The 25100-nt window shown below is 37.4% G+C and overlaps 2 protein-coding genes across 4 annotated transcripts in view; both read left to right on the forward strand.

Moving 5' to 3' along the window:
• The window catches only part of TOPAZ1 (testis and ovary specific TOPAZ 1), a 118595-nt gene extending 96134 nt beyond the window's left edge, over nucleotides 1–22461 (forward strand). Inside the window, 4 exon segments of the mRNA XM_044255205.1 lie at nucleotides 11140–11304; nucleotides 12736–12939; nucleotides 18189–18372; nucleotides 21968–22461. Coding sequence (XP_044111140.1) covers nucleotides 11140–11304; nucleotides 12736–12939; nucleotides 18189–18372; nucleotides 21968–22187 — 773 coding nt within the window. The 3' untranslated portion in view covers nucleotides 22188–22461.
• Nucleotides 22462–24029: 1568 nt separating this feature from the next.
• Nucleotides 24030–25100, forward strand: part of TCAIM (T cell activation inhibitor, mitochondrial) — a 58063-nt gene continuing 56992 nt past the window's right edge. For 2 of the 3 annotated variants that reach the window (XR_006385085.1, XM_044252832.1), the window contains exon 1: nucleotides 24030–24204. The gene's annotated coding sequence lies outside the window, so the exon portion shown is untranslated. Of the gene's footprint in view, nucleotides 24205–24407; nucleotides 24484–25100 lie in introns of those variants that run through there. The other variant, XM_044252833.1, reaches the window with a different exon arrangement.

Raw genomic sequence — 25100 nt, forward strand, 5'->3', positions numbered from 1 at the left:
TTTAATTTGTCTGATGTGAGAATTGCTACCTCAACTTTCTTTTGAGGTCTTTTGGCCTGATAAGTCATTCTCCATCCTCTCACTTTCAATCTGGAGGTGTCTGTAGGTTCAAAATGAGTCTCTTATAGACAGCATATGGGTGAGTCCTGCTTTTTTATCCAGTCTGAAACCCTGTGGCTTTTAGTGGGAGCATTCAGCCCATTCACGTTGAGAATAACTATTGAAAGATATGAAATTAGTGCCATTGTATTCCCTTTAAAGTCCACATTTCTATAGATTGTCTCTATAAATTTTAGGTTTTCTTTCTTCTTTTATAGAATTTCCCTTTATATTTCTTGTAGAGCTGGCTTGATGATCACATATTCTTTCAGTTTCTGCTGGTACTGTAAGCTCTTTCTCCATCCATTCTGAATAACATCCTTGCTGGATTAAGTATCCTGGGCTGCATGTTCTTCTCATTTAGTATCCTGAATATGTCTTGCTAGTCTTTTCTGGCTTGCCAGGTCTCTGTGGACAGGTCTGATATTATTTTGATGTTCTTCCCTCTGTACATAAGATATTTTTTCTCCCTGGCTGCTCTCAGGATAGCTGCTTTGGCTCTAAGATTTGCAAGCTTCACTAGTAGTATATGTCAGTGTGTTGATCTGTTTTTATTGATTTTTGGAAGGAATCTTCTCTGTCTCTTGGGCACAAATGCTTGTTTCCTTTCCCAGATTAGAGAAGTTCTCACGTCTAATTTGCTCAAATATACCCTCTGGGCCTCTCTCTGTCTCCATATCCCCAGGGATCACAATAATTCTGACATTGGAATGTTTCTTGGCATTATTCTGTTCTTATGGGTTACTAGCTGCCTATCCCTATCTTTGTCAGCTTCTTTCCTTTCTGTCAGTTTTTTTTCTAGATCACTAATTCGTTCTGCTGCCTTATGTACCCTGGCTGTTAAAATATTTAGTTTAGAATGTGTCTTTTTCATAGCATTTTAAAGTTCAGCTTGATTCAATCTCATTTCTGCCCTTAGAGATTCTATATTGTCACTAATGCTTTTCTTAAACCTAGTTATTGACTTCATGATTGCTACCCTGATGTCTATCTCTGACACCTTGCTTATATCCATGTTCATTAGATCTGTGGAAGGGAACATTGTTTCTGGTTCTTTTCTTTGTTAGGAGTTCCTCCTCCTAGTCATTCTGTTGAGGCATGGTTCAGGGAATGTACAGAATCTAAAATATCAACCACTACATAAACAAAATGCACCTTAGAAAAAAATCTGAAGTTGTCGAGGGCTACCATGGGTATGCCACCAGAGCCAAGATGAGCCAAAACAATAAAAAAGAAAAGAAAAAAGAAAAGAGAGGGAAAAAAGGGTGGGAGGTGTGGGAAGAGTGATTACAATCTCTCAGGGTAGACACAGCAGGGTGATCTGCCTGTTCCTGCTTGATTTTTGGTCTGTGTATTAGAAGACACTATATTCCCAAATTGCAAAGGAATCAGAACTGACGTATATATTAAGATAAAAATTGAATAGAATGAAAAATGGGCTAGTGTGGGACATAAGTCTATAAAATATATGTGAAAAAAATAAAATTAAGAAGCAACTTAAAAACATAGGTTGGGAAATAACCTACTTGAAACAGGAACAGTGTTAAAAAAAAATAATAAGAAGAAATGAAACTAAAAAAGAAATGGAAAGTTTACCCTGCAGTATAAGCGAGTTGTGAAGGAACAACTGGAGCTCCCTATATTATTTTTCCTGGGCGTTAGAGTTTTACTCCCCCTTCCCTTTTTAAAAAATATTTTATTTATTTATTTGACAGAAATAAGCTTTGCTTATTTGAAACCTGTTCTTCCAGTCTGTCTTCTGGGGGAGCAGCCTGCTACTTAGGTGTCTTTGCCTGTGCGGAATTGCCCCACCGCTTGTCAGGGGGATGGGCTTAATGTGAGCTGGTTGGGTGCAGGACTTTTTTGTTCTTTGGCATCTTTCCACTTCCCTTTAGAGGGTCAGAACAAACATGGCCATGCAGGAATCTCAAGCCCAGAGCTCCAGTGTTGTGGTGTCATACCCCTTCCTGCTAACAGATGTTCCAGGTCAATCTATTTCCACCTCTGAATGTACCAAACTCCACAGATTAATGCAGTTTGTGCCCAGGGCACCTCTCCCGGGGAGTCACGGGGACCCGCCAGCATCTTTGGGCCTTATGACTCTGCCAGCAGCCATGGGCTCTTGCATGTGCACCATTTTTCACAGCTCCTAGGTCATGCTCAGTGTTGCCTTGGCATCTCTTCGTCGCCACACTGCCCTGAGAGCTGTCCCTATCATGGGCACAAGCTGTTCTATATCTCCCCTAGGATATTAGACAGCCCGCACCTTCTAGTCCTTTCCAGAGTGGTCAGGCAGAGGTCTTTCTCTGTCCAGGCTCTGCTAGCCATTTATGGTGCCCAGAGCTGAAAGTACCCTCTGGGCTTGCTGACCATAACCAGTCTCCCCACTCTACTGCTTGAGCATTCTATTACTTTGGGCTCCCCGTTCTTTCAGAGTCTTCTGGAAATCCTGAGTCCACAATGATACCTAGAATTCTGCCCTTCTTCACTCCCTGTACCCTTTTCAGAAGGGGATGCTTCTCACTAGATAGATTTCCAAAGGTCCTGATTTTTTTGCCCTGGTGTTATATCACTTTCTGGTGTCTGGCTTATGGAGGCTTCCTCCCCTGTCCACTTATCTTTGGATATTTCCCCAGAAGATTCAAGGTTCCGCACCTCCTACCTTGCAAAAAAAGGTAATTTTTCTGCTTGTGGAGATCCAGATAAATATTCTTTTCTGAGGTTGAATTTGTGTGTGTTCAGAATGGTTTGATAATAGATAAACAGCTAAATTCAGGGGAGGAGATGAAATGAAGTCCTCTATTCTGCCACATTTTGCCCCTTCCCCAGAATTGTTTTGTTCTTAAAAGAATTCTGCAATAAACAGACCTGTCTGTAGAAAGGAAATACAAAGTTCTCTATCTCACTTGTAACACGTGAGAGTAATACCTCACGTATTATGAAATACATATTATGTATTACATATTATGTAATATGAAATGCATATTAAAGTTACTGTCAGACTAGCAAAACAAGAGTTTAGTGATATACTTTTCTTGAGAGTATAGAGAAACAGGCATTCATATACATTGTCTTTAGCAGTTTATTGGCTAAATATCTGTCAAAATTTAGGCATGCTTATTTCCTTTTATATATCATCTCTGTTTCTAGGAATTTCTCCTGCAAATGCAAGCGTATGTACTATAAGTTATCCAGAATCTTTTTTTATTTTTTACCATCAACAGTGATAACAAAGGATTCATATAACTTAAATGTCCATTAAGAGAGTACCAGTTGATTAACAGGGTGATAGCCATAAGATGGAGTAGAATGAGGCAGATAGATACTCATTTGGAATGATCTGCAGGATCTATTGCCAGGTTAAAAAGGGAATGTGCAGAACAGTTGCACAGTAACAAAAATAAGTAATATTGATACATATGTATTTGCTTTTATACCCTTAAAATATTTGTAGAAGGATGCACCAGAAACAAATGGTAGTGGTTGCTTCTGGGAAGAAGAATTGAGTGATTGGAGGACAGAGATAAGTGGCAGATTAACTTTTTACATATTTTTTTCTATATTTTTTCCTTTTGAAAAAAATATGTACTTATTACCTACTAAACTTTCTGTAGAAGAGTTATACATTAGTCATGTTTGAGAAATGCAGAATATTTTACACATTTTAGTGAGTGGTAGACTTTATGATAAGAAATCTATTATTTTGGCTTTTTTTTTTTTAAAGATTTTATTTATTTATTTGACAGGCAGAGATCACAAGTAGGCAGAGAGGCAGACAGAGAGAGGTGGAAGCAGGCTCCCTGCTGAGCAGAGAGCCCAATGCGGGGCTCGATCCCAGGACCCTGGGATCATGACCTGAACTGAAAGCAGAGGCTTTAACCCACTGAGCCACCCAGATCACCCTTATTTTGGCTTTTTAATTTGACATTTAAAACTCTTTCGCAGCACTAGTAGCTTCTTTCTTGACAATTGAACAACATATTCCTGCCTTCTCCCCTTACCAGCATAAAAAAAAGAGCCTTAAAATCATAACTTATATAATGATTGTTTCAAGGCTGAAGAATAAGTGTCTTAACTCTTTAGAATATACATTTTATAAAGTTATGCCATTTCTTGAGAAGCTGCCCTTGAACTTTAAAATAAATTATTGCCTTAATGTAAGTCACACATATTCATTATCAAGAAATAGGAAAAGGTAGATAAGAAAAACTGATGATAGAAATTCCTTATGCAGTCTACCCAGAAATGACTGTTAACTGCTTTAATGTACTATACATACATTGCTTCTTGGAAAATTTAACTCTTACTCCTTTTTGTGAATTACTAGTTCATGTTCTTGGTCTCTTTTCAGATTTTAGTCTTTCTCTTCATTATTGATTTAATAACATGAGTATTTGCTATGTACCAAAGCATTGTGCTAAGTTTGTTACTTGTGTCATCTCATTTAATCAACACTAACCCAATGAGGTAGGTGAAGGTATCCCAAGATGAAGACACTGAGGTTCAGAGAAGATCACACAGCAAATAAGTATGAAGCAAGAATTCCAGTCTAGGTCTGTCTGGTTGCAAAGTCCATATTTTTAAGCCTTATACCAGTACTGTTATTTCCCTAGTCTTTCCTCTAAATGGACTTTATGAAATTACAACTAGAGCCAAAACAGAAACTACACAAACAGACCCGGATCTAACCTTCTCAGCCACCTGAGGAAGATGGTGATTCTGATCTTGTTTTTATAAATCCAAGACAATGGTTCTCAAAACTGACCATCAGAACACACTGGAAGATTGTTAAAATACAAATTACTTGGCCCATTCCCAGATTTTTCTGATTCATTAAGTCTGGGATGGGCCCTGAGAATTTGCATTTCTTACAAGTTCTCAGATGTTGCTGGTCTGGGGACCTCACTTTGAAGACCACTACCCTATAGCTCTCTCACATGAGGACTTCTCACATCTCCCTTGTGTCCCTAAACCACACTTCCTCAAGTCATTCCTTTAGTTTGTTAACCAGTGCTATTAAGTATTACCATTTTTATTATACATTACTTACAGATTTTCTTCCTTTAGCTATCTTTGCACCTTCCTAGGGAGGAAATGTGTAGAGGAGTTTTTGTTTTAGATTTTTTCCTAGTTTTATTGAGATATAATTGATACATACCACTGTGTAAGTTTAAGGAGTATAACATAATGACACATATGTTGTGAATCGATTAGTACTCCAAGTTTAGCTAATATCCATCATTTCATACAGATACCAAAAAAAAAAAGTTGCTTTTTCCCTTGTAATGAGAAGGCTTGGGATCTATACTCAACAACTTTTCTGTATGTCATAGAGCAATGTTAACTATAGTCACCATGTTGTATATTACATCCCCAATATTATAATTGGAATTTTGTGCCTTTTGACCACCTTCATCCATTTCCCTACCTCCCACTTCTGATAACCACAAATGTGATCTCTTTTTCTAGGAAATATGTGTGTGTGTGTGTGTTTAAAGATTTTATTTATTTATGTGAGACAAAGTGCATAAGCACAAGGGGGAGGGGCAGAGGGGAAGGCAAAGGGAGAACCAGACATCCCAGTGAGCAGGGACCCTGATGTGGGCTTGATCCTAGGACCCAGGGATCACGACCTGAGCCAAAGACAGATGCTTAACCAGCTTAGTCACCCAGGCAGCGCTAGGAGTTTGGTTTTTTTTTTTTTTTAAGATTCCACATATAAGTGAGATCATACAGTATTTGTCTTTCTTTTTCTCTTATTTCCCCTAGCATAATGCTCTCAAGGTCCATCTCTGTTGTTGTAGGCTAGAATAGTTTAAAGCGTGTGTGTGTGTGTGTGTGTGTGTGTTTTGGTTTGTTTAGAAAAGTGTTAATCTTTTTGTAGTAGGAAATTTAGCATACATGTTAGCCTGAATACCTAGACCAGTGACTGTTATTGCAGTACTAATATAAGCATATAAACAATGTTAATATTTATAAAACTGTATCATCTTCATTTTCAATCAGTGGAAGGCTCTGTTCAGCACAATGTTGTGTTGGGCCAGGCCATCTTCTTCAGTCTCTGTTTTCATATAACAGTTTCACTTCTATCTACCTATGTAAGCATAGCCACTATTTAGGTCATTACACCTCCTTCCCAAATAATTTTCATCAAATGTGACCACTGGTTATTTTCAGTGATGCATTAGGTTTTTGTTAATTTCTTCTTTGTACTTTCTGTTTTGCTTTAATTTTCTGTAGCGACCATTTATATTTTTTTTAAAGATTTTATTTATTTATTTGACAGACAGAGATCACAAGTAGGCAGAGAGGCAGGCAGAGAGAGAGAGAGAGGAGGAAGCAGGCTCCCTGCTGAGCAGAGAGCCCGATGTGGGACTCAATCGCAGGATCCTGAGATCATGACCCAAGCTGAAGGCAGCGGCTTAACCCACTGAGCCACCCAGGCGCCCCATGACCATTTATATTTTAAAAATAAACATTTTTTTAAAGATTTATTTTAGAGAGAGTGCATGTGAACAGGGGGTAGGGCGCAGAGGGAGAAGGAGAGAGCAAAATCTCAAGCAGACTCCCCGAAATCGAGAGTTGAATGCTTAACCGAATGAGCCACCCAGGCCCCCCAAAATAGGAATATTAATTTAAAGTAAATCAACCAGCCTGGACTTATCCTGAACAATAATACCTATGAAATCACCAGTTTAATCTGTTTTTATACTTAATGTGCTTTTTTATTTTTATAATTTTTGTAATACACAAATAAATTACTAAAATTATGTAACTAAAAATCAGTCAGGTACTTAAATCAGTGATGCATATTTATCACACTTAGGAAATACCATACTGTAAGTTATGCCCCTTAATATTATGAGAGTTCTTTCTTAATAATATTGTTATTAATTAATGATATAGTTATTTGATAATCTCACTGACTAGCCTTAATTAATAAAGATATTAGTCCTTGATCTGTTGGGATATTTGCAAATATTTTTCTTAGTTTCTCATTTTCCTTTAACTTTATGACATTTTTGCATTTTGTTTTTCTTTTGCCCATCTGGCCTTTTTCTACTTAAACATAAACTGCTTTTTATCTTTTTAGTATTTTTTTTTGGTATAACTTTTAATTTTTTTAATATTCCTTTTTTTAGTATACCCGACACACTATATTACATTAGTTTCAAGTGTACAACATAGTGACTCAACATCCCTATATGTTATGTTTATGTTCACTACAAGCATAGCTAGCATCTATCACCATACAGTACTATTAGAATACCTTTGACTAGGGGCACCTGGGTAGCTCAGTTGTTAAACGTCTGCCTTTAGCTCAGTTCATGATCCCAGGTCCTGGGATTGAGCCCTACACTGGGATCCCTGCTCAGCCAGAAGCCTGCTTCACCCTCTCCCCCTCCCCCTTTCTTGCTGTCATCTCTGTCAAATAAATAAAATCTTAAAATAAAAAAAAAGAATACCATTGGCTATATTCCCTGTGCTGTATCTTTTATTCCCATGACTTATTCATTTCATAACTGGAAGCCTTTATCTCCCACTCTCCTTGACCTATTTTGTTTATTCCCTGTCCACCACAGTTTATTCTCAGTATTTATGGGTCTGTTTCTGCTTTTTAAATTACTCCTAATTTTTGTTTTGTATCATGCTTTAGGTAGTCCTTAGCGATCTCAAAATTCTGTATTTACCCTATGTTTTTCAAAATTTTGGTTTCATAACCAGATTTAAATTTTTATATGAGGTAGGAATGTAATTTTATTTACCCAAAATGTCACAACTCTTCCTTTATTCACTTATTTGAAATGCTACTTTTACCTTATATTAGAATCTTGTGTCTGCTTATGTCTATTTCTGTACTAGCTTTCTCTCCCAGGGATTTCTGTTTCTGTGGCAGCACCAAACTCTTTTTAGTTGGTTTTAGAATATGCAACCTTCTCTTCCAAAACTATTATTTACATTCTCAAGTGTTTATTCTTTTGGATGAATTTCAGAGTTACTGAGTCAGTTTTTCTTATAGTTCTATAGGAAATTTGATTGGGATTATAATAAATGTATATATTAAAGGGGGAAGGTATCTTTAGATATTCCTTATGGCATATGCATTATTCACTATGGTTAAGAGTAGTAATTTGGTAATTTTACTGACTAGCCTGGAGATTCATTTTCTGCAGACTGTCTTAATACTCTTTATATTCTTAGTGCCCTATATTCAAAATCTTGCATGAGTAATGATTGAATATGCATATGTTGGAAGGTAAATAAACAATTGATATTATAGAAAATTTGCTTGCCCTTTGACTCAGATTTTTTAGACAAATGGAAAATATTCCCAACTGTGAAACAGAGAAAAACAGGGTTAATGCAATGAGAACTTTTCCTACCATAGGACTAGTATTTACACAAGTAAACTGGTTTTGTTTTTGAAAATTTAATTCTCATAAGAGTCCTTTTTTTTTAAAGATTTTTAAATTATTTTTTTATTAGAGAGAGAGAGTGAGTTAGTAAGGGAGAGAGAGGAAGAAAGCACCAGCCAGGGGAGGGGCAGAGAAGCAGACTCCCTACTGAGCAGGGAGCCTGACATGGGGACTTGATCCCAAGACTCTGGGATCATGACCTGAGTGGAAGGCAGACGCTTAACTGACTGAGGCACCCAGGCACCCTCTCATACGAGTTCTTATAAAATATTCATAAAAGCGATAGAGTTATGAATGGGGTGGATTAGTTTTAAGCTATTAATTTCCAAATGACTTCCCAATTACCAGTCTCAGTTAACTTTGGTACATAAAATGACCAACTTACTCAGATTCTTTTTTTTTTTTTAAGATTTTATTTATTTATCTAACAGACAGAGATCCCAAGTAGGCAGAGAGGCAGACAGAGAGAGAGGAGGAAGCAGGCTCCCTGCTGAGCAGAGAGCCCGATGCTGCGGGGCTCGATCCCAGGATCCTGAGATCATGACCTGAGCTGAATGCAGCGGTTTAACCCACTGAGCCACCCAGGCGCTCCCTTACTCAGATTCTTTAAGATAGCTACACAGTTTGTTAAGATTTCAAAATGAATCTCCTAAAATACCATCTATTCTTTCAAAAAAGGGACCATTATTCTACCTTAATAATTTAAAAAGGAGTACTAAATGAAGAACAATGTAATTGTTATGAGAAAAGACCACTTAGTAGTCTACTTTTTATAAATATGACATATCTACCAGATATATGTTTAACAAAAAATAATTGAACTTATTTGATAAAAATAAAATTCAGCTTATAAGGAATGGTGATTTATTTTATTTTGGGGAATTATTGGGAGGAAATGAGAATTGTGTTCAACAGATGATTTAGGTAGTCTTTCAGAAGATAGTAAGTTCATCTAAATTTCTTGATATAGTAAAACTTAAGCAAATTTGGGAGTAATGAAAGTATCTGTTTAATTGAGCACCAGTATTTGTAAAACATTGCGTAGCACATACTGTGAGGCAAGTCAAGCAATCGGTCAATCAAGTGGGCTCTAGTAATTTAACAATAAGCTCCTGTTTTAAAGCTATACTGGACAATTAAGATTTTATTTTGGCATTGTATACATGAATTGCCAAATCTTTCTTTAATATTTTTTGTATTTATTGTGCTGGGAAGGTCACAAAGGAAAAATGTCTCCTGTATTTAGTCCAGTTAAAAAAGAACATGGAAATGTGATTTGTTATATAACAATGTTTCATTTATGTATCTTGTGTATGATGATTGAGGGAATTAGGTAAATGATAAAATACTGACATATCTAATATTTTAGCACCTCAGTTTTGTGTATTACAGTCTCCTATTGCTTTTGATATGCAAATCAGGGCAGAAATCAAGGAACCTGAGCAATTGTAGGTAATATTCTTTTTTTAAAGCTGAATGAAAGGTACATAAAACTTTATTATGTTTTTATAACTTATGTACATTAGATATTCTTATGTACATATAAAATATTTTATAATAAAAATTATTTAAGAAACTGGTGGGAAAACCTGTTCTCCAAAATAACTAATTAAATTATGTATATTTTTTAAAGATCTTATTTATGTATTTTATTTTTTAAAGGTTTATTTATTTTAGAGAGAAAGAGAGAATAGACCACTCATGTGTGGGAAGGGGCAGAGGGAGAAATGTTAGCATGCTCCACACTGATTGTGGAGCCTGATGTAAAGCTCAGTCTCATGTCCCTAAGATCACAAACTGAGCTGAATCCAAGAGTATGACGCTTAACTGACTGTGTCACCCAGGTTCCCCTTTATTTATTTGAGAGAGAGAGTATGTGTGCCAGCAGGGAAAGGGGCAGGGGGAAAGGAGAGAATCTCAAGACAACTCTACACTGAGTACATTGCAGAGCCCAGTGCAGGGCTTAATCTCTTGACCTGGAGATTATGATCTGAGCTGAAATCAAGAGAGTTGGAAGCTTAACCAAATGAGCCACCCAGGGGCCCCTAAATTATGTATTCTTTATTGTAAAGTTGTTAAACTTGCCCACATAAATAATATTTTACATTATAACAAATATTCACTATAGTTGAAACATTGTCATGCAAAAATAAACATTAACTTCAGAATCAATAACTGATATGTACACTTAGAAAAATGAAGAATTAAAAAATACATATAACTTGGGACGCCTGGGTGGCTCAGTGAGTTAAGCTGCTGCCTTCGGCTCAGGTCATGATCTCAGGGTCCTGGGATCGAGTCCCGCATCGGGCTCTCTGCTCAGCAGGGAGCCTGCTTCCCTCTCTCTCTCTGCCTGCCTCTCCATCTACTTGTGATTTCTCTCTGTCAAATAAATAAATAAATAATTTTAAAAAATACATATAACAAAGTGCTCATTAGTTTGCATCTCCTTAGGATGGTGATCATCACTATATAAATTGCTTTTAATGAATTTGAGTCATTGTTATCTTTTCTGAACACATACTTAAGTATTGATGCTTAACATATTTGAAAACAGTTGTGATTATACTGTTAAGTGTAATTTCCGTAGTATAAATTATTAGTACCTTTCTCTTTTTGGAAGAGTCAGAATGGATCATCAGTACACCACTGTGGCCTTGTGATAGACTGGATGTACTCAATCGACATAATCTGCTCTGTACAATTGCACATGAAATCTTAGCCAAGAGCCTTTATAGACAGACATTTGAAGTTTTGCAAAATCTACCAGGTTTTCAAAATTCTCAAGGTATGTTTCAATTAATCTGTTGTTTCAAAAGTTTCAAATAATCTATTGTCCATCTTTTTTTTGTTGTTGTTGTTTTTAAGTTTTTTAAGATTTTGTTTATTTATTAGAGAGAGAGAGAGCACAAGCAGGGAGAGGCAGGCAGAGGGAGAAGCAGACTCCCCACCAAGCAAGGAGCCCAACACAGGACTCCATCCCAGGACCCTGGGATCATGACCTGAGCTGAAGGCAGACACTCAACTCACTGAGAACCCAGGCATCTCCATCTGATGTTTAAAGAAGAAACAGTTCTGCACCTGTTTTGGTTCAACATATATTTTTAATGATACTGTTTTCTGTAAATCTGTTCTCTGAAAATTGAATATGCTTTTTTGATTTTTGTTTTATTTTTTTAAAGCAGGGGTGCTTACCTTTGGGTTATCAGCATTTCCCAACTGTTTTCATCAGTCCCCTTTCCCTACCTGTCAGGTCAGCAGCAAACAGTAATGCCCACAGCAAGCTTTATGTGGTCAAAATTCATTGTATTAGAATAATGAAAAATACTTTTTCTATATAAATATAGATTTTAGTTTCCATTACCTTGGAACATAGGGAAACATGGAATAATTGGAGGAAATTAACAAATGACAAGTTCAAAGAAAGGGAATGTTAATGTGGGCAATAGTAGGTAGCGCTCTTGAATCCTAACACGCAGGTCTTATATGAACAGGAAGGGAAGCATGAGCAAAAGCTTTGGGTCAAAATGAGCTGAGCGATAGGTTCAGAGTGGCTGCTTACCACTTCATCACAAGGGCCTCCCACAGTGCTTTATCAGAGAAGTTCCATTGGTAGAGATGTTCAGGAAGAGACGAAAAGGTAAGGAGATTAATTTTCTGCTAAGGCCTGATTCACTAAAGGATGCTGCCAATAAAGTGATAAAGACCAGAGTCTAGGTTATAGATTGAACTGACTAAATATAGGGAATAAGAGACTTGGTAGTGACTTCACTTTCTTCTAAGTGAGGAATTGAACTAGAAATACCCAATGAAAGATTTGTTTTTGAGAGAGAATATTAGGGGGTGATTTATTTTTAGTCATGGGAAATTAAGTCTGAGTTCTGAACTGTAGACAATGCAAGCAGTACTGTGCAAGTCATTCATTTTGAGACACTGCAGTTACAGACAGTGGGATCACAAATGGGTATTAATGCAGCCTCTGCAATAATTGTCAAGCTTCCTTTCTTATTCTTTATTACAAAGTAAATGAATGTATTTGCTTTTGTTGAATGCTTATTTGTTTCTTAGTCTATAAGATGATTGCATTTCAGTGACTGTGACTCCCATAGTGGGAAGCAAAGTGCCAAGGGGAACAGAAAGAAAGGAAAAGTAGTGAGAGAGAGAAGATGGAGAGACTAAAATCGATTTCATTATACCTTTTTTTTTGTTTGTTTTCCAGAAACTGTGGAGGTCTCACAGTATAGCCTTCTCTTTAATAAACTTCTGGATGCCTGTATAGAAAGCAACAGTCTTGGTATGTCATCCTCTGTAGCAGAATTCATGATTTCAAAGAACATCCCTATTGATTTCTCCTTTCTTAGAAGATTAATTACTTCTTTAGGAAGGAGTTGTTTATGGCTCAAAGCCAGAGCCCACTACAAAAGTAAGTTACATTTTAAAAAATTTATATTTGATACATTAGTTTGACTTTGATTTTCTAACCCTGAAGCCTTGTATAATTTTTATGACTAGGCATTTAAATATGTAAAAAGAACAGTTGATACACATTCAGATAATAGTGGTCTACCCAGATTTGTGCTCTCTTTGGAAACTTACTCTTTCTTGGTTTTTTGTTTTTTTGGGTTTTTTTTTTTTTGGTTGTTCTTTGTTTGTTTGTTTTACTATATCTTCATTTCTTTGTACATAAGTATGCCCACTGGAGGGTGCACAAAGGAAATAAATGACAGCATTTGAACCAGTTTGGCTTAGCTTGTAAGTATACCAGAGTAAAATAACTGGTAGAATGAAGTTTAAGGAGTATTTATATATTTTATTCATCCCCGCTATATCCCCAATCTTTATAAGTTAGAATATTTTATAGCAGGCCACATAGGAAGTACAGAGCTGCCATTACTGAACATGATACACAAGTTTTTTGCATGGCTCCTAGTAATAGAATATTGTTAATCTATTTACAGTTGTTTCTCCCTAACCAGTAAGCCTGGAAAACTAATGCTTTCTCTAATCCCAGCCACCCCACAGGTATTTGAATTGAATTGGGAAGTAATTTTGTATAGAATCTGGATCCAGAAAACAATTCTTTTCTGCATTCCTGCAGTAATTCATCTTAAATTTACTTTTTTTTCTTTTCTTTTTTGATAGAGAGTGAGCAAGAGGGGGAGGGACAGGAGAGAAAGAATTCTAAGCTTGATCTCACAGTCCTGAGATCATGACCTGAGCCACCCAGACACAGTTAAATTTCTATTTCCTTAACTGCTATGTATATAACAAACATTTGAGTGCCTACTATGTGTCACTACCGTGCCAGATTTGCCAAACATCCCAGCCATCCCTACCAGCAAAGTAACCTTTCTGAATTTGGAAGTGTTTTCTACCAGCTGTGATCAGTTTAGCAGGTGGTAACTTTTTCCCCAATGAAACAAGAAAGAAAATATTAGCATACATTACGGGTAGTAAGTTAAGTATTATTTGGTAAAATTTTCATTTCAGTTAAATGTATACAGATTATGTGCTGGGTCAATCAAAAGAAGTTTTGAAAGAAGTTTTCTTTTTTTTTTTTTTTAAAGGGCGATCAGAAATTTAGAGGAGATGTAGAACTGTTTGTTCATGAACACCTCATTTCAATTTTGTGGTTATGTTTCAACTCCTTATACTATTTCCCTGCAGATAACTAGAAATCACACACAAGGTATATAAATACAGTTTGCTGTAACTTCTTGATTTTAGTTTTTAGAATTATGTTGATGGGGTTATTTATTTTCCAAATAATTATGCAATTTGGGGAACATGCCATTAGAAGGTGTTTAGATGGTACAGGAACAAAACCTAAACTTGGAAACATTTCAGTGAGATTTCTATGGATCTCTATTTTTAAGTTGGAAATAAAATTCTAAAAGCAGTTGAACTTAAAAAAAAACTTGTAAAATTTTTTATTAACAGATATTGAGATATAAGTCAAATACCATTACAGTTCACCCATTTATAGCAGTGGTAAGGTATTCACAGTTTGCAGCCATCACCACAGAACATTTTCATTATGCCAAAAAGAAACCCTGTATTTATTAGCAATCATTCCCCACTTTTCTCCCAAATTCTTCTAGTCCTAATTATAATTTATTTTTATAGTTTTTCTTTTTTAATAGTGTTAAAGTGATTCATGCCTAGGTGCAAGTCAGTACCTTTTTTACTAGCACTTTTCCTTTTATCTAAACCTATCTGTTCCTAGTTTCATATGCAGTGTACTTCTGGGACTTATGCAGGTGAGGTATAGGACAGAGTATTTTTGTTTTTTAAAAGATTTTCTTTGTTTATAAAAGAGAGAAAGAAAGCACTAGCAGGGGGAGGGGTAGAGAGAGAGGGAGAAGCAGACTCCCTGCCGCCTATCAGGGAGCCTAATGTTGGGCTCCATCTTAGGACCCTGGGATCATCACCTGAACAGAAGGCAGACGCGTAACAGGCTGAGACACCAGGTGCCTCTTGGTTTTTTTTTTGTTGTTGTTGTTGTTTTGTTTTTTGTTTTTAATTTGCCTGAGTTATAGAATGAAATGAGTAATTTACAATCACTGACCAGTCTTTTCAACATTTTATTTCCTGTCAGTGTTGACATTTAAAGTATCATTGGATCTTTAGATTTAGCTTCACCCATAGTTAGCACTCTAGGAAAGCCTTTCAGTGTCTTATAATCAGTCTAGTGGTACTTGATTCTGGGCCAATGGCTTTTTCATTAAGACACTGTTAAGACTATGGTGCTAGTGCCTTTGTTTTGCTTTTTTTTTTTTTTTTAACATTTTATACAGTTTTATTGAAATAACTTCACATACCATAAAATTCACCCATTTAAAGTGGACAGTGCGTTAGTTTTCATTATACTCACAGAATTGTGCAGCCATCATCACAATCTAATTTTAGAACATCTTCAGCACCTCCAGAAAAAGAAATCCTAAATACATTAGCATTCTCCCATCCAAGTACTAACCAGGCCCGACCCTGCTTAGCTTCTGAGATCAGACGAGATCGGGCACGTTCAGGGTGGTATGGCCGTATATATGCCTCCTGCTGACCTAGCCCTAGACAACAGCTAATCTACTCTATTTTTGTGGATTTGCACATTCTGGGCATTTCACTTAAGTGAAATAATTCAGTATGTAGTTGTTTTATGACTAGCTTCTTCCACTTAGCATATTGTTTCCAGGTTCATCCATGTTGTAGCACGTATCAATACTTTATTCCTTTTTATTGCTGAATAATATTCCATTGTGCAGAATTTATTTATCCACCCATCCTTTGATGGACACTTGAGTCATGTCTACTTTTTAGTTATTATGAATAATACTATTGCAAACATTCACATACAGGTTCTTGTGTGGACATATATTTTTATTTTTCTTGGGAGCAGAACTGCTGGCTCATATGGTAAATCTGTGTTTAGCATTTTGAGAAACTACCAATGTACTTTCTCAAAAAAGCTGCATCATTTTGTTTATATGCCCACCACCCAAGTTTGAAATTTCCAGTTTCTTCACATCCTCACCAACACTTATTACACTGTGTTTTTTATTTTAGCTTTCTTGGTGGATATAAACTGATATTTCATTGTGGTTTTGATTTTGCATAATATTAATGATGTTGAACACCTTTCATGTGCTTATTGGCCATTTGTGTATCTTCTGTGGAGAAATGTCTGTTAAATCCTTTACCCATTTTTTTCTTTGTATGTTTCTTAATTATATTTATTGGTTGAGCTGTAAGAGTACACACATATATACATGCATATAATATACATATAGATATATATACACTCTGGATGCAAGTCCTATGTAGAATACATGAATTTCAGTTTTTTTCTCCACTCTGTGAATTGTCTTTCCCTTTATTTATGGCTTGGCTTTGCTTTTTGTTTTCAAACTAATCAGAAGGCAACTGTCCAGGGACAATAAAGTTGCCTTCCTAATGCTCCTGATTTACTCTCCCTAATCCTAAAAATACTGATTTTCTCTCAGAGCTAAAAAGTCAGGAAGGGAGATGTTATTAGTGTGTCTTTCCATTGTTTTTCCTGTAAAACCAAATGGGAATATTTTTCTTTTCAAATTTGCTTTTTAGGCAGAAAAGTTAATGATGGTAAATTTCTATTCAGTTTGTTATTTTTTGTTTCCCCCATCTGGTCAGCAAAGTAAAATAAGAATGTATGTAAATTATACCTATCAATAGCTAGAAAAGTTAATGAGTTGATAGGGTTCGTCCTCTAAGAGACCTAGGGAGGTGGGACTACCTAGTATTTAGGAATCCAAAATCTGTGGAGTCAGAAGGCTGGGGTGATTCCCAAAGCCCCTTACCTATCTTATGGGAGTCACTGTACCTAATTTCAAAGGTAGTAAACTGTCAGTTAAAATTAGGTAAAACCTATGTATTTAACACAGGTTCCTGGCACACAGTAAGTCCTCATAGATTAACCATCATCCACATTAGATTTCTTTTCTTTTTTTTTTTAAGATTTTATTTATCTATTTGACAGAGAGAGAGATGGTGAGAGAGGGAACACACTCAGGGGGAGTGAGAGAGCGAGAAGGAGGCGCCCCCCTGAGCAGTAAGCCTGATGTGGGGCTGGATCCCTGGCCTTGGGATCATGACCTGACCCGAAGGCAGCCGCTTAATGACTGAGCCACCCAGGAAACCCCACATTAGCTTTCTTAAAGAACGTAGTCTAACAAAATATTTTTTTTTCAGTTTATTTATTTTCAGAAAAACAGTATTCATTATTTTTTCACCACACCCAGTGCTCCATGCAAGCCGTGCCCTCTATAATACCCACCACCTGGTACCCCAACCTCCCACCCCCCCGCCAAAATATTTTAAACAACTTTTATATACAGATTTAAATTGGTTTCAGTAAAGCATAACAGTATAATATTGTCTATATACAGTTTGGATGTCTTAGGACTTAAGGGGATTTCCGTATATATCATTTGTAAGACACACCTAAACAGTTTAAAAATTAAATCTCTTTTCTTGAAAAGTAAAATTTTTAGAACATGAATTGGTGAGCACCTACAACACACTGAGCACCTACAGGAAAGATACATATTTTACTTATTTTTATATCTAAATAGTGCTTAGCTCAATGTCACACATATAATAGACAGTAAATGTTTATTACCTAAACTATAACAGCAGTATAAATAAGTGCTCAAAAATAGTATATCTGTGTGACAGAAAAATCTTCAAATTATAAATAATTTCTACTTTTTTTAACATTTTGGATTCATAATTCAGGATAGGCAATAATTACAAATATATGTAGTTGCCATTAGAGCAGATCCAATTAAAACAAAACCTGAGTTGCTATTCTGGTTTTTTAGTTACTCTGAAATTATGTTGTGTTGATTATGGTTTGAAATAAATGGGCAGTTGCCACAATGAGGTTCAAAAATTTAATGTTCAGAGCAGAGTTTTTAAAATAAATTTCTTACTTCATATTTAATGTTTCAGAAGCATTTTACAAATAATAATATCAAATGTACTAGGATATATAATTTTTATAATAAATCATGTAATTTGTATAATAAACCTGATGTGCAGACTCATTCTGTAAGGTAAGTAATTAATCACCTGTGGAAGTCTAGCTTTTCACCTTTTGGGGTTTTAGTAAAGTTTGATCTATTTTTTGATTTCCAGGTGCTCTTTCATTGGGTTGCTACCCACCATTGGAGGGAAATTTATACAGAAAACTTCTACTGATTCCTTCCTATTTATCTGAGATTGAAATGCTTTTAGCTATTGAAATCTTCCTGGTATCTAATGCTAGTAGTATTCAGAGTCCTGGAACTTCTACACAGATACTGCAGATAGTTTTGAAAAGGTTAGTTGATATAGCTTCTATTTGCATGCTAAAAGCACCATGGCTCCCTACACCTGTCCTAGGATGTAAATATTTTTGTACATCTTATATTTTATAATAAACATTATATATTTTAATGCATATTTTATATACACACATATAGATGTGTATGTATGTATATATACATATTCACATATATTTATTACATGTAAAAATATATATATTAGTATATGTATGTATTTATAAACTTTGGTAACATTTAAATTGAAAAAGGATTTGACCTGTTGGAGACATAAAACCAAACAAGCTGGTAACATTTAATAAACACATCAGCAACTTCAAAGATGCTGTCAAGGGACAGAGAAATGGATCCTTTTTAAGAATCAGTCTTTCTTGTGTACAGATAGATTTTTAGATAGGTATCTAAAAGTTACTTATCTTTCCGGTCAACACAGAAGATCTAAAAACCAAGTCTAAAAGGGAAATATGCAGTGGTTTATTTGATTCAGTAAAGAATTATGTCAAACATAAAGCCATCAGCCTAGTTTCTAGATTTTGAAGTGTTGTTATAAATGCATAATATTATAATGTAGCTGTTGGAAAGACTGGTATTTCTTCAAATAATTTTGTGTAAAGTCCCAGAATTTGGGCTTATACCACTTCCAATTCCTTATCGGCCTATCCAGGAAACTAATAAAGATCTCATGGGTCTCCTGTTTTGAGTTTTTTGACAAGAAGATTTCTTCAGTTTACCGGTGGTATAAACCACATCATCAGTTTGGATATCCTATCAATTATCTATTACTGCGTATAAATTATCCCCAAACAGCTTAAAACAGCAAATATTATTTTAGTTTCTGTGGGTCAGGAATTTTGGAGTAGCTTAGCAGTATGGTTATGGCTCAGGATCTCTGAGGTAGTGGGTCAGGAGTTGAGGTCACCTACCTGATGACTTGACTGAGGCTGGAGGATCCATTTTCTAGATGGCTCATTAATATGCCATTGCCAAGAATCCTCATTCCCTTGAGTGTCTTCATGATAGGACAGCTAACTTACCTGAGAGAGTGATCTAAGAGAGAAAAGGCAAGGAGGAAGCTACAGTCCCTTTTATGACCTATTTCAAGAACTGCGAAGGCTCTGTTTGCAGGCTACCAGTCAGTCTGACGTATTCACCTAGATCCTAGTGTAAGACACAAGATTCTTGCATTGGAGACAGAAGATGTTATTACTTATGGTACAGCAAGCAATATGATTATCTGCATATATGTTTCTCCTGTTTTCCTCCCCGAGTCCAATAGATGGGCCCAGCTGGATACCTTTACATGCACTGGGTTCTGTTACAGAAGAGTAATCTTGAACTTCAGGGGACCTGTTATAATGAATGATAAGCATGCCTGCCCTGTTGCTCTTCAGAGAAATATCATCTCTATCTTGTGAGGCTATAAGGAAACCTTCTCTTTGCTCTAGAAGACCCTGTCTTTGTCTTTCAAGATGGTCCACTATATAAACATCCTTGAAAGGCAGAACAAGAGGTAGTCAGTGCTCTCAAAACTTATAGAAACACAGAGACCCAGGAAGAATTGTCATCTAATAACCAGTGTCCAAAAGTACACACTGTCATTTTTGCTTAATTTCATGTGTGATAGTGAGTCATTTTAACCTAAGCCATACTTAAGGGGAAGAAAATTAGAAAATAATTTTTTTTTAAGTAGGTTCCACACTGGGCTTGAACTCACAACCCTGAGATTGACCTGAGCTGAGATCAAGAGTTGGAGACTTAGCTGACTGTGCCACCCAGGCACCCCAGAAAATAATTTTAGGTTCACATTAAAAAAAACCAAACCACTACAATTGCTTTTTTTTGTTGTTGTTGTAGCTTTATTTTTTTCTGAGGGCCTCCTTCTGTACTACTGTGTACTATAAGTGGCATGAGGCATTTGGGCTCCCCAACTTGAGGGTTTGATTTTCTCATAGCTTTTCATTCCCCACATATATGCAGCCTTTTTATTCATTGTTGAATTTGGGGGGTATTTGTGACCTCAGTGCAAAAGTAGGGACATGCCTAAATCTTTAACTTTGTCCCAAACAATATTATTTTCTTCATTATTATTATCATCCTGAGACCTGCCTTGTTACACTAACCTCTCTCAGGGAGAATTTTCTTCATTTTTAGGCTTTCAAAAACTGCACCTAGTTGGCATATACCCAGTCCACCACATTTTAGGACACTTACTACATTCACTTAGGACACTTACTACATTCACTTAGGACACTTACTACATTCAGTAGTAGAAGGCACCTGCCAATCCTTCCTCTCTGTGATGACTGGTTCAACTTGGTGACCAAGCTGAAGTCCTCAATCGCACCATTCTGTGCCCCACACTAAGGTATTAATGCAAGGAGACTCATTCTTGCACCTTGTTGTTGGGCCCTGCAGGTGCCAAGAGCAGGATGAACAGTGAACACAAACAACTGATGCCTAATGTAACAGCCACATCTCTATTTTAAACACTTCCCACTCCCTATCTCTTAAGGTAAACAGTCATAAAAATTTTATGAAATTTGTTGGAGACTGGTAGAAAAGTTATTAGAAGAGTAAACTGTAGCACTTAGAGACGACTCTTAAATCAAGACTAAAAAAGCAACTGGAAATTTAGTAAAGACATATAGCTAGAATTCTATTCTCTTACCAAATGTTAGCTACCTGTTAAGTATATACTTAGAATTAAAAATAGCTAATATCAAGGTAAAATATGTGATTGCTAATAATGCCAAGTTTGATTAAATTCACTATTTTTGTACACATTACAGTGAATAGTTATGCCATTATCAACTTTCACAATACAGAGAGGTTATTAGCTGTGTTCTAGGTAAGGATTTTTCAAACTGTGGGTTAAAGGGCATTTGTGTGGTAAAATCAATTTAGGGTATTGTAACCACATTATTTTCTTTAAATATTTATTTATTTGAGAGAAAGCACATATGGGGGAGGGGCAAAGGGAGAAGGAGAGAAAGTTGTAGGCAGACTCTGCTGAGTGCTGAGTGAGACTCAGGGCAGGGCCTGATTTCACGACCCTGAGATCAAGGCCTGAAATCAAGAGTCAGAAGCTTAATCAACTGTGCCACTCAGGCAGCCCTGCAACCACATTATTAAAAAAATGCCCATTCCTGGGTGGCTCAGTTGGTTAAGCATCTGCTTTCAGCACAGGTCATGATCCCAGGGTTCTGGGGCTGAGTTCCACAGCGGGCTCCTTGCTCAGCGGGGAGCCTGCCTCTCCTTCTGCCTGCTTCTTCCCCTGCATGTGTGCGCGCTCTCTCTCTCTTTCTCTCTCTGTCAAATAAATAAAATCTTTCAAAAAAATACTCTTATTTTTTAAGATAGACAATAGAGTACATTGTCTTAAGGGTAAGTCTTGTGAAACTTCCATCTTTATGTATGAGGGTATATACCGGGTCACAGTTTAAAATGTCTGTTACTATGTGTCTTGTTTGAAAAATTTGAAAGCCACTATCAGAAGAATACAGTAAAAAAGACTCATAGCTTAGTACCAGTAAATGTAGATGACTGTTTTAAAGAAAATATAGTTTCTGACTTTGTGAGTTGTTCACTTTGTAGATGTGAAGAAAACAAATCTCGGAGCAAGGATGATTATCAAGCTGCAGTGGAAAGATTAATTATGGCTGCTCGTATATCAGATCCAAAGCTCTTCATTAAGCACATGACCGTCAATGTTAATAAGGAGCAGGTTTATAGTTTGGAGCACTGTTCTGCCATGAAATGGTTGAAAGAGAATATGAAGTGGGCTGGAAAGGTCTGGCTTTTCAGTAACCATTAGTTAATAAAGGCTTTTTTTTTTTTTTTTTTTTTTAAAGTTCAAGTAATCATTGTTGAAAATAAAAGGCAGTAAAAATAGTTTTCGCTATATTCACCTTTTGCCCTTTATTGGTTTATATAGTAAGTTAATGTTTCCAAACACAAGTTTGGATTAAAGTATGCAAGATGGTTTTATCCACACTGAAAAGTGATTTTTCAAGTTACTTTTTGACTTCTCTTTAACTTAGGTAAACCCCTATTTATTCTGAAATCTAAACAGTGGGAGATCAAAAACTGAATATAGTGCAGCATTTAATAAGAGCGAGACATAAAAGGGAAAGTAGGTGAGCAGGTAACTGGAGTTTCCAGATAAATCTTTAGGGATATGAAATAAGTTTATAAACAGTACAGAGTCTAAGTCCAATTCTAAATCTGTAATCTAGAATAGTAAATACTAACAAAAAATGATTCAAATGCTAAAATTCTAGGGCACGTTCTGAGTTATACCAAAAAATTTTTAAATTACTGTCTGAATAATTTTCCTTTAGTGTATCTTACAGTGTTTGTATTTTGAAAATTTGTAATTTGTTGCATTAGATATGACTAAAGAAAACAGTATTTTAAACATAGATCACAACATAAATACCCTAACAAGGACTGTTCCTAATCACTTTAGGAAGTTTAAACTCCTTTTCTCAAGTCTTCTGGATCTGTAGCACATTCTCCAAGATGATCATTCTCAATCCTTGATTTGATACTGAAAAACAGAATTTAAAATCATTTAGAGAGAAAGTCTGAATAAAGTGAGTAATAAAGAGTAAGTCGTGACTAAGGGGATTGAAGGTATTTCCTAAAGTTTTCAAAATATGGTAATAGCATCACTGGAGTACGTCTATACCCTCCCAAGACTAAAAAAAGTTAAATCCTAGCACTTAACAAAATGCCTATTATCATATGATGAAATGTGAAATGAATACTAGAACAGGATATGGGAAGTGAGGCAGAGGAGAGGTAAAGAAAAATGCTCACTTCTCTAGTATGAAGAAACCCGGTGAGAGTAACTGCCATTACTTAAATGCGGCACCTAGAAAATAGGTTTGGAGATTAATACCATCAGTTTGAGGCACTTTTGAGGACAAGCGAAGAGAATGGTAAATGGACACTTAATAAATTAGTCCTTCCTATAGATGGAAACTGAAAACCGAAGAAAGGAGAGAAATATGAGACCATTTAGATGTCGGTGGCCAGGATGCATCTGAAAAGATAAAATGCGCACGATGGTAAATTAAGCTTTTAGAAAAGAAAAAAAAAAAAAAAAATGGGGTTGGATGGAATGGATCACAAGTGACCAAATTGTCCAGAGCAAGAGCCGTTAAGGATGAAACAAATGAAGGCGTCTTTCTTTTTTCCCTCTCTGAACATGCCAAAAGGTAGAGAAAAGAGCGTTTGTTGCATTTGCCTAATTTCACTTGTGGCCATTCCTGGGGATAAAGCCACCAGACCAAAGTAAAGCTAAATCCCAAGATGAATAGTTTTAAAAGGGGGGGGGGCGGAGGGAATGCTTAAGGTTTGAAAATAGCAAGATCTCGAAGGGACCAAAGGAAAAAAATGTAAACTGGAGAAAATGTTTAGGAATTAGCTATGTTTCTGTAAGGTATGCCAAAGGGCATACTTAAGTAAGACCTTTAAAAAAGCTTTCAAGAGAGCCGACCTAAGGCTTCAGCTCCGAAAATGCCCCGGGCGATTTGCAAGGCCAGCCTCGCCCCCTCCCTGGGCGTCCGGGTGCGGGACGGGGCGGGGGGCGGGGGGGGCTATAGGCGGTCCGGCGCATGCGCTCGCCACCCTCCCCCCCCCCTTTCTCCAGGCTCCAGCGCGTGCTCGGTCACCCTCTGCTCCCCATCATGTCCACCCCGTTCCGGTCAGGCCCCGCCACCTGCCGTCTACTCATTTTGCGACGCCCGCCGGCCTAGGCCGTTACGTCTCAGAGGGCTCATTCGCGTCTCTCAAAGCTTTCCGCGGAGCCCCCTCCCGGCCGGTCGGTAAGAAGGTAGAGGGGCAAGGGATTCAGGAGAGCGGGAACGACAACCAGGTCACTTGGGCGAAGGCCTGCGGTCAGCTAGGGGTTTCCCCCACGGCCGGCTGCGCGCAGGCGCTCAGGGAAGAAGGCCGGGCGGGCGTCGGCCAATGAGAGCGCAAGCTCGGCCTTCGCAGCGCGCTGAACTCGCCTCGAGCGACCCGCCGCGGCCGGCGCCGGAAGGACGCGCGAGCGGTGCGCGCCCGACTGGGATTTCAGGGCTGGGGCTCAGCGATCACTATCGGTAGGAACTTGTCAGCGGGTCCCGTGGGACGAAGGCGGTGGGAACGCCGGGCCCTGCGGCGCGCGCCCGTTAGTAGGGCTGGCGCACCGGTGCGCATGCGTCTCTGCACAGGCCCGCGGGAGCGACGCTTCTTCCTCCGGTTATGGGGTGGGTGGTGGAGCAGGTCGGAGGGACCCCGCGCGGCGGACTCTGGGTGGAACTGTGAGGAGCACGACGGGAGGGCCTCCAGTGGTGCTTTCTGGCTGCTCAGCGCAGAAAGAGGGGTTCAGGGAGGCAGCGCGCAGAATCTCCTTAGGTCCACGTGATAACTTCTGAACTGAGGCGATGCCAGGGCCCGGAGTGTGCGCACCGCATCTGTTTTAACTTGTTTAGAAATGAGAAACCAATGACGGTTTACGTTTGTTTCCGACTATGTTTCCCCGTAGTCCATTTATCATAGAAATGTTGTGATCCGAACCTCCTAGCAAAAGATTTAGAAGGAAGCTAAAGAACCTAGGCACTTTGCTTTTGCTATAACTTATTATTTACTAGGATTTGCTGCTTTGCTTTGTCTTGGCCTTTTTCGCTTCCCTGAGTAGTCAACTGAAAAGCAATGAAAAATTGCCTGCTTTTGTTTC

Source organism: Neovison vison, chromosome 6 (genome assembly GCF_020171115.1).
Source record: "Neovison vison isolate M4711 chromosome 6, ASM_NN_V1, whole genome shotgun sequence".
Taxonomy (NCBI): Eukaryota; Metazoa; Chordata; class Mammalia; order Carnivora; family Mustelidae; genus Neogale; species Neogale vison.